The sequence below is a fragment of the Mycteria americana genome, chromosome 3 (assembly GCF_035582795.1).
Source record: "Mycteria americana isolate JAX WOST 10 ecotype Jacksonville Zoo and Gardens chromosome 3, USCA_MyAme_1.0, whole genome shotgun sequence".
In the NCBI taxonomy this organism is placed as follows: domain Eukaryota; kingdom Metazoa; phylum Chordata; class Aves; order Ciconiiformes; family Ciconiidae; genus Mycteria; species Mycteria americana.
In genome coordinates, this window is record NC_134367.1 from 26,641,593 (window position 1) to 26,656,755 (window position 15,163).

General features: G+C 34.0%; 1 protein-coding gene across 8 annotated transcripts in view; it reads left to right on the forward strand.

Annotated features, from left to right (window-relative positions):
• The window catches only part of MCPH1 (microcephalin 1), a 139,708-nt gene that overhangs the window by 18,539 nt on the left and 106,006 nt on the right, over positions 1–15,163 (forward strand). For all 8 annotated transcript variants that reach the window (XM_075498047.1, XM_075498048.1, XM_075498050.1 and 5 more), the window contains one exon: positions 6,161–6,273. In XM_075498047.1, the coding sequence (XP_075354162.1) occupies positions 6,161–6,273 (113 nt within the window). The remainder of the gene's footprint in view (positions 1–6,160; positions 6,274–15,163) is intronic.

Here is a 15,163-nt window from a genome sequence, read left to right on the forward strand (position 1 = left end):
AGAACATCCTTTTTTTTCCCCATACATTACAAACACAAAGAAGTCACCAAGAGATAAGTAAACTGTGCTCACAAAATGCAAAAAAAGAATGTGAGCCTTCTTTTCCCCTAATGCTTAGTATTCTGTAAACTTTCTGCTGCTATTCAAAATCTGTTTAAGAAACCATGGTCTTTCTGTTTTAAATGTTATGGTGCTCTTGTAAATTGTTGATAAGTAACTCCTCATCATAGGGTCCCTTGTTCAAATTATTTTTATTTCACAAGTTAAAATTGCTACTTTAGATTAATTGCTGTTAAGGGCAAAATCTCTAGTGGAAAAAAAATATTCGAGTTAGTAATTTCTAACTTGTGCTATGATGAAGATTGAATAAGACATTTGAGGGCATGTACAAGAGCTGCAATGTAAGTGTCTTTTTCAACAATGGCTTTTTTATATGGAACTGATCTTAGTTTTTAATAATGATTTTAAGAGTATTTTTTATATTTAAGCATTTTCAAGTTGGTTTAGCCTAACTTATTTCAATGTAAAAGTATACTAGAATATTGAATCTCAGGAATTTCCCTGAAAAATGCTCCTAGCTTACATTGGGGTAATCACTTTTAGATTTTGATACTCTGAGCTCTGTTTCTCAAGCTTTACATAGGGTTAAATTTGTAATTATAATTGTATATTTTAGTCATTTGTTTTCCCTAGAAAATTCTGCAGCAGTGCATCAATGAATTATGTAAAATTAATTATTAACTTAAAGGGCTCAACAAACTTGGTATCAGACTTACAAAATCATCCAGTGGAAATGTTGAACAGTGACTGTGCTTATATCTGTGGGTAATAAATTGCTGAACTGTGAGCTACTATTTTGGGTTCACTACATCTGTATTTTAATATCTGGGTGCATCATTATAACACAGTAAAAAAAAAAGTTAATGCAGGTGTATGTTATACAAGTATAAATGTACACCCATAAATGTATGAACCCACTGTGTTTTTGCCATGTGGCAATGTACTAGAAGATGATCCTTAAATTATGTATTTCACAGTGTCAAATAACAGTCTGTTTTTCATTAAACAATCATGAAAACAAATAGGGAAGGAGAGAATGTTTACTACTTTTAAACTTAGGTATGCCAGTTAATTTTAGAGGTAATTCTAACTTTTAAATTCTAGTGATTAAATTATGATCAGTGTTCTAGCATATTATGCTTTTATTTTCTTGCTGGACAACTTTTTTAAGATAACAGATTTTGGAGGAGAGGAAAAAGGAACAGTATTCAGCAAACTAAAGTTCTCCGATGTTCATATTTTTTATCCTTTTTGTTAGGAACTTCTGTAAGTCTCAATTTGTGTTTCTAATGATTTTAATAATATTTGTGATTTATCAGTGATGGCAATTTTCCTAAATGTAATGTATTCAGCTTCATGCATCTGTTGTGTAGTCAAGTAGAACCTCAAGTTTGACAGCTCAAATGAGCTCACTTAAAAATGGAAGGAATCAGTAATGAAAGATGAGTTGTATTTTCCCTAATTCAAGTTCTGTGGAAGAAAATGAAAATCTTGTTTTAAACTTACTACTGTGACACTGTATGATGGAATAATTGATTTTTATTAAATATAGTTTTAAAATTTCCTTTTTTTTTTTGCTTGAATGTAAGTTATTTCTTGTCCCTGTTAATTAGTAAATAAATAGTAAATTGCTTTGTTTTTCTGTGTTGCATGTGATTTGAAAATGGTAAATAATACACTATATTACTTTTAAAAGCTAAAAATTCATTTCACTCATCATATATGTACAGTTAGGAGTAATCAAATAACCATATAAAATTTAATTATATCTGTATATATTTAAAATATCAAACATTTTTCTTGCCCAATTTTTTCCTTGTGTTTTTAGGTCAGTGGCATTCTTACCCAGTGTCTTTAATGGCAAGAAGTAAGATTTGATAAGCTTTCTTTCCACAGACTACTTGGAATATTTGATTTTAAAGTAGAAGTGTAATATGCGGGCTAAACTGAAACTAACTTTTCAAGTCCTATGTTTATGTTGTAGCAAACTTCAGGTTCCTTTGTAGGCTACACTCAAGGCTGCCCAGTTGTTCTGCTGAACAGAACAGGCATAAACATGGCTATTTATTTTCATCGTACTCCAAGTCATAAATCAAGTAGAGAACTGTCACAGATACAAGAGTTGAAATTAATTAGGTGTTATAAGAATATTAAAAGATGCTTTCCTATTCAGATTCACTTTTTCTTTCTCAGTTTTGTTTCTGGAGATGAAATAAATGTTCTATCCTTCTGATTAAACCAGCCATACCTGATGAATTTCAATGCTTTGTAATCAATAAGTGCTGTGTAACTGGGTTTTGTGTGTCAGTGCCTAAATTTTTAGCAGTTACAAAGTGAGGAAAATGGTGGCTTTTTCTCCATCATGAATATAAGTTTATGGAAATGCAATAATACTATCTTTTGCGAAAGTTGGTGATCTATGTTACTAGGAGAGTCTAAGAACTTCTTTGTCATTCATGTTGTAAATTGCTTTACTTTGAAATCCAGTCCATCTGCTTATAACTTTTTTAGTAGGGCTGATGGTAGGGAAAGCTGGCACTTGAACCACATGGTTTAGGATGCCAATACTTGCTCAAATTTGATTAATTCCTATGACTTTTCATCTGAAAGCCACAACAATAAATAATATTGGGCAAGGAATGCAAGAGTACACTCTTTTTAAGCTTTTATCATCCTAAAATCATTTAGAAATTTGAACTGGGACTTAGCATTATTTCCAGTCTTAAAAATAAACTTGGGGCTTATCTGAGTGAATTTTAGATATTTATGGTGAATGTGGGAAGCAAATATTATCTTAGTTGGCCCAAACACACAAACTAAGGTCCATTATATTGTAATTAATGTAGTTCAATGTTAAGATGGGGAATCTGGAATATCATTCTGTTATTTGGTGCAAAAATGATGAAGTTTAATTTAGATGAATGAGTTTTACCTGAGGTTCTAGGTGCTTAATGCTGCTGAAATGCTGTTTATATCTTAAAAAACACATAGGTGAAAACTTCCTTAGATTTGATGTGCCTTTTTTTTTCTACAGTTTTTGAAGAATACAAGCTCACCAAAAATATTCTATGATGTCCTCTCTTGACATTTTATTATGTCCTTTTAAAAAACAAATGAAGGATGAAGAAGAAAACTATTTCTTGCTTGATTCCTTGTTTTGTTTTCTTAACAAAATGTTTAATTGTAACTAATTGTTAAAATAAAAAAGGACAAATATTTCTGAATAGAGGAACAGGTTGAGGATTATTTTGATGTAGTCAAATTTACAAAGCCTGATGACACTTGTCCTAGAGCACATAACAAACTAGATAAAATTCTTTTAAACCACTAACAGGTTCTCTTTGAGAACCTGGTGGGCGCATAAGCTTTCGGAAGACTTGAAGAAATTGTGTTCTGAATAGCAAAAACTTGGTATTTGCTGATGCTGGAATAATAACTACAATAATAATAACAATGCAAATTATCAAATATTCTGTGCATGTGTACCTGAAGGATTACTAATGATGACAAATTCAGACTTACTTTCTTCATAGTTGGGGTAAATAACTCTGTGGATAAGTACAAAATAGTAGATATGATATAGCTTAATTTCAGTGACACTTCGTTATGATATTCTTAAGGTAGAACACTATACTATAAATAAAATTTTTATTAGGTAGACATGATTGATTTGAACAAAAACTAGCTCATTGTGCCTAATCATTACTTTGCTTTTTAACTCAAAGGAAATATCAAATGGAATTTTGAAGATAATATTCTGGTTCAAAACTTCTCACTGGTGATTAATGATCATGAACGAGTAGAAGCTTAAATTGCAAATTAAAGTCACTCTAGTTTGTTATAATACTTCAGAGGGCTATCAGAGTTGTTGATTTTGATACTAGTTCATTGAGCAACGTTTTAGAAGAGAATTCAGGGGATCTAATGGACCACAGTGGCATGAGTTAGCTGTGTATTTGAACTAAATTTAGGGATAACTAACAGTGGATGGAATTGCTTCAAAAAGTTGTTGACCTTATCTGAAATACCCTAGGAAAAGCCACTAAAGATGAAAACTCCTTACTTGTGACTGAGCAACTGCTTTGAAAAGCAATCAGGGGAAAAACAGACAGCAGACAGTGAAGCCTGAGACCTACACAATGGAAAAGCTGGAAAGTGCTTGAGAAGTCCTGATAGTCAGGAGAGAAGAAGTAGGAACTTGATTGCAAAGAATAGTGCTTATTTATGTAATGCATAAGATCCCCAAGCTGATAATGAGAGGAGGTGATGGACCTCATCCCCTGTTCCTGCTTTCCTATAAATATGAAGAACCAAAGAGAGTGAACCATAACTGGAAAGAGGTCCAATCATACAGGTCTTGAGACTGATCCCAAGTGGGACAAGAGCTGCGGAGCTTGAGCTTTCAGGCAAAGAGTGGCCAAAGGAATATTACACCACTTCTCGCTGCCCCCCTCCAACCCACCTCTCCAAAAAAACCCAAAACAGTGGATTGTCCTTCTACAGTGACTGAAATAACTTACTGGAAATTAACAGAGACATACCTTGCTTTATCCCCGTCTGCCTGGGGTAAAGCAATGGAGTAGATGATCTCATGGCATCCTTTGCAGTCATGTGGTTGTTGGGTTTTTTTAAAGATTCAAAATACATGTTTAAAAATTCTGTTTTCCACGTAAAAGGAGTTAAATTTGAATTTCTTAGCTTTTTTTTATTGTGTGGCAAGACCTTTTCTCCTCTGCTACTTGCCATCAGTCTTGCCCAGTGATTGAAGATGATGGGCCTCAGTGCAATACTAAATAAAATTAACATAGTTAAGTAATTTATTCTCCCTTTGTTAAATGACACTTAATATTTAAATATTGAGTTTAAATTAACGATTGTACCTGAAAGCCAGATTTACTTGTATTACACAAAAGTTACTGTAATACTGTGTAAATGCACGTGAAACTCGCAACTTTAGTGTGAAGAAGTGATTAAATTTTGACTAGTTTGAAGGTTATAATTTTAAAATAAGTAATCAGTAATGGAAAATGATTGTCATTTTTTGTGTTGTAATGTGTTGTTATTCTGTCACCTCAAGGATTAAAAGTTTAAGTAGCTAATGGAGGAAAAACAAATGATTCTTAGTTATATATGCAGTCAGACTAGTAAATATGGATAGTACCCTTCAGTATTTTCCAAAAGTAATCAGAAGCAGCTTATTTGGGAAGAGCTGAATTTAGGCCACTTTAAAGAAAGTTTAATAATTAGTGATTAACTGGTCTCATGCATTTCTTTGAAATGAAAAATTAATGAATGTCCTAAAGTAGACTCCCTTGAAATAAATTTGGGAAAAATGATCTACTTAAATCTTCAGTAATTAAAACTTCATTGATCAAAAGATAGATCAAAGTTTTTCATCCTATGCAAGCAAGCTAATTTCTCAAATGATTCAAAAGTTTATTATTCAGTGCTTATAAAAGTCACCTGGACAGTGTTGAAGAATTAAATATATGTTAATTCACAAAATACGTGATGAAAAATACTGCTTTTTGGCAGCCACATTAGAGTACATTCTTATGGATGGTGCCTTTTTATAAATAATAGGACTGATAAGCCTGCATGCACATGCAATCCTTGCTTGCTAACAGCTTGCTAGATTTGCTTGCAAAGCATTTGAAAACATGTTGCAGACCTTTAGGTCATTTCAGATAAACACAATGTGTACTGAACGCATTGATGTTTCAATAAGAATGTAAAAATCTAGTCACCACTGCTTCAAACTCTCAAATATCTGTATTCAGATAAATTGCAAATTTTGTAATAAATAGAAAGCAATTTAGCTGATTCTCTACTTCTAGTCAATATATGGTTTTCAAGATATTGGAAATTGGGAGTTTTACAACTAGTTTATTTACAAGTTCAGATACTGAAAGATGAAGTCAGATGCTTGAGTGTCATTCTTTTTTCCATAACAAATACAATGGAGAAATAACTGGTACAAATGATTAACTTGGGTATCTTAATTGTACATAGCTCTATGTGCTATGATAAAATAATTGGTGGCAATTTCATTTCACAAGATTGCATTTTTTCATTTCAAGTTTCTAAATTTGGTTTCTAGGTGATGAAAATGAAGTCTCAGAGTGTCATGTTACTGATGGCTCTTGCAAAGTTTTTAATGAACAAAAGAATAAGCACAATGGGGGGTTAAGAAAAAATAGAAGACTCCAAAAGGTCAGTTTAACTGCACATATTGTTTGTTAAGCTCGTTCTTTTTCTTGGAGAATCACTGAGTGCCTTTGTATGTACAAAAAAGAAATGCATTCTCTATGCACTATCAAGAACTTTTCTGAATCTCGCTTTCCTTGAAACGTTATGCGAATGGTGTTCAAAGACAATACGTATAACCATGGAACTCAGCTTTCTGGTGACTTGTGGTGGCAGAGTCCATGCCAAGTTGACATCGTAAAGGAGGTTGGGAAGACAGCTCAAACTGTTTTAGCTGAAAAGCTGCTGAAGAAACCTGGAAACATGCCTATCCTTTTTACTAAATTACTAAATGGGGTTATTAATGGCAGTTACTAAATGGGGTAGGTTTTTTTGATTGTTTTATAGTGGATCATCCCCAGTGGATGTTTCTGCAGGATAAAGATTTAGGCAATATTTTCTTCTAGGTTCAGGTAAAGCTAAATTTCTTAACTTACTATTTGAGCTCAGTTTGGATGTAAAAAAAGTGAGAGGATTGGGTCAGCACTGAGTCTTTTTTAGATGTTTCTCCCTTGTAAAAGTTTTTTCTAAGTAAATATAAAATTAATCAGGAAAATAAATAATAGTTCTTTTTATCAGTAAGTAGCAAGTCATACAATTAAATTGAGCACTGAATTGTTTTGAGAATGGGAAGTCCTAAAGCACTAAAAGATGTCTGAGATAATTTATTATATGAAATAAATTAGAAAGGTGTTTCATTGGTAGCTATTGGTGGAGTTTCAAACAGCTATTGGTGGAGTGATCACAGATTTTGATCCTCTTTTATGTAAAAGTTCTGAGCAAGTGCAATTACTAGTCTGTTCAACCTTTTAAACACCCTGAAGATGGGATATTAATTTCCATGGACTAGTGATCTTCTCTGGGTTAAAATTATTATTTGACTTCTTGCCTGCATCTTACTGCTTGTTACTTTTCTTAAGTATTTGTTCACTTTCTTTTCCTAAATATATACATACATATTATTTGTATAACTAATAACGAAGTATTATGTAGAATGTATAAATCAACTTCACTCTAGATCCATGTCCTATAGAAATGTTGTAAGATAGTCTACTTTTTAGGCTAAAGCATCTATCCAGAACAGTTTCATTTCCTGCCACAGAAATCTGACTAAAGCTGCTAAATGTATATCCACTAACTACAGTCAATGGCTCTTCCTAAGGCTATCTGCAGAAATGGTGCTTGGAGATTTATCAGATTCGTTGGTACCAATTCCTTCTCCTGTGTAATTACACTACAAGAGCATTATACAGTAGTGCTAGTTTTGATTAATTTCTCTTAAGAAAAGATCCCAACGTAACTATTACATACTGAAGAGAAATAAAAAATATTATTAAGCTCTTTTTTATTGTTTCCCTTTTTCAAACCTGGCCTTGCAGTCCAAGGTGGTATCTTTGGTTCTGCTTGGTGTCTGCTTGCATGCTCTATGAGGTGTTTAACAGTTGCAAAAGCTAAGACGTAGCTGGAGAAAAGTCCTATTCAGTGTTTTGAGATGGCTTCCTTCATCTATCCGTTTCAGCCGGGTGATAATACAATTTGACTCAAATATCAGTAAAACAGCAGCACATAATTTGTTTCATGTCATGAATGCTTTTTTAAAATAATTTTAAAGGTTTCCAGTTGCAGTTCAACTGTGCAAATTCATATAGAGACAATGTTGGGGTTTTTTTGATTGAAAAGTAAAAAGAACTTCACAAAAAGATTTTATGTGGTTTAACCAGACAGTCTGGCAATGAGACTGTTGCACTGAAAAGTTTTACTTCATATTTTCCACAAGCAATTGTCTGTTAATATATATTAAATGTTTATGAATATATCTATTTAAGGTCTGTTTTCCATTGTTTGTATGCATACATACATGCAAAAGTTATAAAGCCAATGTTGGAGATCCCTAGGAAATTCTTAGTGAAGCAATTTTAAGAGGATATTGTTTTGAACAAAATTAGACTGAGTGTCTAAATTTTTGTAAAGAATTAAGTTGCAAAGCTTCTCTAGTACCAGTCACAATATGTTCTTGAAGCTTTTTAAAAACAACGAAACATCTATTCAAATTTTAATAAACACTTTTTTCGATGGCTGCAGCTTAAACATTGCAACATTTTGCTAATGTTTGACAACATGAAAGTGAAGTTAAAAAATTTGTTTCCTTTGCCCAAAGCAAAATGTGTATGAGAGAAATAGCACAAGTATTTTTAAAAATATGATTTTATTGAATCATAGTATTATGAAGAAGTTTCTAATGTTTATTTAAATCTTAAAAGAAAGTTTATGTTAAATACAAGTGCAAAAGAAATGTCATTTCCTAGCTATTTTAATGGACTAACATTTCCAGAAATGTGACTGTGTGAATCTCCAGACCTTTTATATGTAAAAAAGAAAAAAACAACCTTTAAATTATAGTCATTGTAGAGCATATGCAGTTTTGTACTGAATAGTTCCAATATCAGGCTTCAGATCATATTGCTGGTGTTCTGGGAATCTCTTGTAAGTGTAATCTGTTAAATTTGTTACTTAGCTGTAAGTCTCTTAATTTGGGAAGCAATGTAAATTGCAGTTAATTTTTTTCATAGAAAAAGAGTTTGAAATCTAATGCCTCTTTAAAAACATTTTAGATGTTTGCTAAATGTAATTCCTAGACAATGTCTGAACTGAAACTTTTTAGAGTACTTTAGTTATAACTCATTTGCTACAGCATATATTACAGTCAACACTACAATTATAACTCATTTGCTACAGTGAATGCGTCAGAAGGCATTTGGAGTTCACTATGTGATGGTAAATATTAAAAAAGCCATACAAAAATATCTTCAGGTAATATGATCAGGTGTAAGTGTTAACATTATTTACTTCCATGCTTATTTCAATTTGTCATTTGTAGTTTCTTTAATATAAATCAAGCTGTAGATTCTGTATTTCTCTGCTGTGCTATTGTCTTATGCATTTTTTTCTTCAAAACCTCATGGAGGTTGAGTTTCTTGTATTTTGTTTTAGCTGAAGTTATAATCAAGAATGACTTTGTTCAGGTACTTTGATATCACAATTTTAGATTACCAGTACTCATATTTTCTTTCTTTATCTATACTATTTATATAGGCATGCTTATTGTACTCTTAACATGGAAGACTCCTAATCAAATTTATCTAAAATTGTACTGTCAACTAACAAAACCCATGAAGAGAGAACAGTTTATCATGGCAGCTGCAGGCATGTTGGAGGAAGATAAGTAAGATTTTCAGGAATCTTTAATGGCTTCAGGAACAAGCTTTTTGAATTTAAAACACCACCACCACCCCAAACACCACAGCAGGTTTTAGTGTGTTGTACATATTCAAATGTAGTGCATAAAGATAGTTTTATAGAACTGGCCTATAGGTTTGAACCTCTTAGTTTTGAGACACAACGCATAACTGAGGATAGTTCCTGATTCTTCTCATACAGAACTGGTAAGGATAAATACTGTGGATTAATGCCTGTGAATGTCAGCAGGTGGCTTCCCTGGTCTAGAAATCTAAGTTGGTGATACTGGATTGCAGGGATAAGATAAACCCTTTATGCATTGTGATGCATTTTTCAATTATTCCATGAAATTGAATACATAGCTCTTTGTTGCTTTGCATAGGGAGGACAAAGTGAAATAACTAAAACTCATAAAGCCAAAAATGTTTTCAAACAAGTTAGTTACAGTGGTGTTAATCTGTTGGTATGAGGGTTGAGCACTCATTTCCTTGCTTAATGTCACAAAAATGTTTACATTTATCACAACACCTGTTGCATATCACAGATGTAAACATTTTGTACTTTAAACAGATCGGAGAAAGACTCATGAATAATCTGTTAACTGCCATTTTTATTCAAATAAAATGTTTCATATTTTTATATGGATATGAGATGTGATAGATATCTTTTAAAGGATATAACAGTATCACATCACTAGAAACGCAATTGGAATAAATTTTACACTCAAAAAAAGTCCTTAAAATACTGTCTTCTGAGTGAATAGAAGAAACTTCAACCATGTGGAAAAAAGTTAAGCATCATGAGGGATAATTAAAACCATATTTTCACAAAGAGAGTATGGACTTAATTGAAATACCTTCAGTTTTGTTTTTAAACAGATTCATCTTGGCTTGTATTTCTGTAGCTCTTGGATTTGGGTGAAGGTAAAGTTATCAGCACTGAACTTAAGAGATTTGTGAGAGAAGAGAAGATTTTTACAAAGAATCTAAGCTCATGTGTCGACCAACTAGTGTGAAGCAGGCCATCGTTAGATCCTGTTATCAAAATCCTTCTTTTTGAAAATATTTTATTCATGGCAAAATGAATTTTAGTATACTGAAAAATCTGTAACTGTAAAACATGAAGCATCTTGCCAGGTATTCAGGAAGAAACTTTATGTCTATATTTGATATGTGCATTTGTAGACTGTCTTAAACAGATTGTGTTGGTTTAGGGGACAACATCTTTTTATGTTTTCCTTCCAATTTTGATTTTGTAGTTTCTTTGAATAGGTACATATTTTAAACACTGATACTTGAAATGCTACTGATGTCGAGCCGCAAATGAATATTAAACTAGTGTGAATTAGACAAGGTGGAAGCATGCAAGCTCATTTACAGTTAACGCTGAAGAAACTGGAACTACCTACACATTTATGGTCTGGGGAAAATACTTGATGTAATGGAGGTGGTGAACAAGTGGTCATTGAAAATTATTCAGATTGATTTCTTCTGGGTGTAGCGAGGAGACGAGTGACTGAAGCTGCAAATTATAAGAGTGCTTGCATGGTACGATCGAGAAACTTCTATGGTATTGACCGAATGTCTGGTGGTGTGATTTTACGCATATCTGATTTGATCCTAGAATGTTTCTTGGATGTCTCATCTTACATGAAGTAATCCTGAAAGTGTCTGACCAACTCTAGCTGATGACAACGGAATAGTTGAATATTGTTTAACTGTAGTTATCTAGCTCACTCAACACAGAGTTGAAGAAACAAGTTGTTGGGAAACAAGATTTTGAGCAGACTACATTGTAGGACAAGTAACTTTGAAAGTATCAGTGATAAAAGGATCTAATGTTATATATCACTGCAGAAAATTTGCTTCCTTGGAGTGTGTGAAATATGCCGCTGAATGGGGCATTGAAATTCAACAAGAAAGTTTATTCTTACTGGCAAGACACAGCTTGTGCTATTGCTATATCCAAAATACATTTGTTCCAAATGTCCAGGTTTTGTAATAATATTAGCATTTGAGAACAAAATGTCGTATCAATAAGTAGTGTTAGTGTTTGTTTCATATAAATGGAATATGCAGATACTCATTCAATAAAATACTTCTTTTCTTTCTTTTGGTATAAAGTTAAGTAATGAAAAAATCTAAGAACTTCATACTGGCCTAATGGATTTTGAAAATATTGAATGCTGTAAGAGTGATGTATAGGAAAAACTAAGTTGAGTATCAACAAGGTTAATATGAGATGGCTAAAATCACTGAAAAATATTCTTAGTAAATATTTGAAAAGCAGAGTCTCAAAATACTGCCTGTGACTTAGTACTTACTGGTCATGCTCAAGCTATTCACAGGATAGCACTGTAAAGGATGCCTATGTACCCCATGGTTTGAGACAGTTTTATAAGTCCTGCTGTATGTTTAATCTCGTGAGTATTTTCACTCAACCTTTGCAAGGCAGTTCTGGTTCTGGACTTTGTCCAGCTAGTGAATTTGTCCCCCACACTTCTCCCACATCTAGTTGAGGGCTTCCAGACCAGAAGCCATACTCTTGGCGTCTGCTGCTGCACCTTATGGTGCGTGCTTTGGGCCATGTCCTAATGGCAGCAGCTTTGTTATCACCACTTAGGGATGCTACCATTCCTGCCAGGAGCATGTCCTGTAGATGGACCTAGTGGGCTGATTCATGGCCTTGGGTCTCTAGAAATGATTCTCTTCACGATAGGTTTCATGCTTGCTATTCTGGACTACGTACTGAAGTGCTATGGTCTATTTCTTAACTTGAAAAAAGTGTCTGTTCAGGTAAGTACCTTTCTATGGCAAAAGGCACAACGTCCTCTCAACTCAAGTTTAGGGTGTTTCCTGTTGTCCCAGGGACACTTGCAGCTGCTGTTCACACTCTTGTATGGGTTGCTGTTTGGAACACTGGAAATGTGCTGTGACAGTGATACAGGAGGTGGTTGACTTTGCAGTTTGTCATCTTAGCAGGCAGGGTAGTTAAGATCCAGGAGTTGAATTCACCCAAGTTTTTATATAAAATTGTCACTAAATTTCTGTTCGGTCAACAGATTAACATATTGGTTCTTTTTCAGAACCTTATTCAAAAAATATTTTCCTATGAGGACAGGCTGGGAGAGCTGGGGTTGTTCAGCCTGGAGAAGAGAAGGCTGCGGGGAGACCTTATAGCAGCCTTCCAGTACTTAAAGGGGGCCTATAGGAAAGATGGGGACAGACCTTTTAGCAAGGTCTGTTGTGACAGGACAAGGAGCAATGGTTTTAAACTAAGGGAGGGAAGATTTAGAATGGATTTAAGAAAGAAATTTTTTACAATGAGGGTGGTGAGGCACTGGAACAGGTTGCCCAGAGAGGTAGTGGAGATGCCATCCCTGGAAACATTCAAGGTCAGGTTGGATGGGGCTCTGAGCAACCTGATCTAGTTAAAAATGTCCCTGCTCTTGCAGGGGGTTTGGACTAGATGACCTGTAAAGGTCCTTTCCAATCCAAAGCATTCTATGATTCTATAAATAGTGGCTTAAGTATATGGAGAGTTTTTATTTTTATCTCCATAGAATTAAGAAAAAAAACTTCACTATTTCTTTTTTTTTTTTCTTTTCTTTTCCCAGAAGATTGTTGGGTATGGTGATTTTTGGTCCAGAGACATTCATGAGATCTTACATAAAGTCAGAACATATTTGTTATTATTACCTTTAGGCAAGTAGGAAATTGCTCAAGAGCTATCCATGGTGAACAGTAGATAGGGATAAGCACCGAGAATAAAATCCTAGAATTCCAAGTTATTTGAAGTACATCTATACCATCTCCATCCTTTTATTTAAAAGTCTATGACATTCTTGGATTTGATGGTAGAAGGGAGGCTTAGGTGCAAGAAAGAGATGCAACTCAGAGCATGATGGGAACAGTGCATAAACATCGTGTAAGAAGTGAGAGCACACAGTTTGTGCTTGAGACATACATATCTCGCTGCTGAAGATATGTATGTATGCTGTAACTTAACTCTAGTTACTGGTAAACACAATTCTTTTCTAGTTTTGGGATACACTGTTAAATTTAACACTGAGGTCATAACCGCCATGCCAGAAAACCAAACAATCCACTGGACTGCAGCTGATTTTGGAAAGAATCAGTGTAAAACTGAAACTGTTTTCCCTCTTGGCATCAGAAACCACCAGGAGGAAAAGCAACTGCTGGTTAGATCCTCTTTTTTGGGGAAATTTAACTCCTGCAAAAATGAATGCCCTACATAAACCTACTGGTATCTGGCATGACTCTATAGGCTGGAAATCTTTTAGTTGATGGAACTGCTTTCTAAACGATAGCCTCACAGCTCTTGAAAATTGTGGAAAATCAGTCTGAACAAAAGACTTCCTAAACTCCATTTCATCAGCATTTGACATGTCTTCATTAACAATTTTTTTTAATAATTTAACAAATACCACCCTTCTTTTCTACATTGAAATTAAACATTTTATGGATTAGTGGTGTGATCTTTGTAGAATTGAATTATGAGCTCACAAAGAAGTCTGTGAGGAACAGGAATATAAATATGCAATCAGTTAAATAGGAAAAAATCTTGCACCACATTACTCTCTAATAGATGTACTTCCTTCTGGTATAAAGAATCAGAAATGCTGAAGACAGTAGCTGTTGATCATAAGTACGCACTACAAAAATATTTTTTGAAAGAATTGTGTGCATGTATGATTAATTCATAATCCTTCAAGATTCTAAAAATTAAAAAAAAGTGGTTGTTTTTTTAATTCTACCCTTCGTAATATTGCTGTTGCACCTCAAAGCCTGAAATAAGTATTTTTCAGTTGTTTACCATATTGTCTAGAGGGCAGTAAAGCTTTAACTCAGGTTGTTGACTATCATCATCAAGTGGGTTACAATCTTGTCAGCAGGGTATTTACTGAAGTTTACAGTCTTGTATCTCAATACAAACCTAACATAAATTGAGGCTTGACTTTTTTGGGCTGCAAACATGTTCAGGAGTATCTTCACCTGAAATTCCACTCATTGCTGCATATTTGGCAATCTCCAGAAGACCTCAACTATCCAAATTAACCTCATGGTGTTAATAATTGTGCAACCTCAGTATTTAACAGTTGGGGTGATGCAAAATGGTTCTTTTCCTCTTAAAATGGTTCCATCCCTACAGCCTGTGCTGCAATGGAAGCGTGTCTCTCTGTGCCTCAGTTGCTTCTGCCCAATGTATGAACCCTTGTGAGCAGTGTTAACGGAGCCACCGACATTTGCAAAGAAGTAGCTGAGGCAGAAGTAATTTCTAATGAACCTTCCATGATGGGTGGCAACCACCATTACCAAAAATGGAATGGATGGCTGATGAGGGCTTAAAAATCAAACCATTAATTTCACTGAAACTACTGTTGCCCACTACCCTTGTGGCTTGGTTTTTATCTCACAGTTAGGGCATAGGGTATCTCAGCTGAAGCTTTATGAAGTGCTTTCAGTTGGTCATAAGTCAGCTGTCCAAAGAAATTGTTCACTGCATTGGATCATTATGAAAGCATAAACAGTTTTTAATGTCTGAACAGATGAAACAGATTCACTCCTACATGATGCTTAATTTTTTGTTGAAATTATTC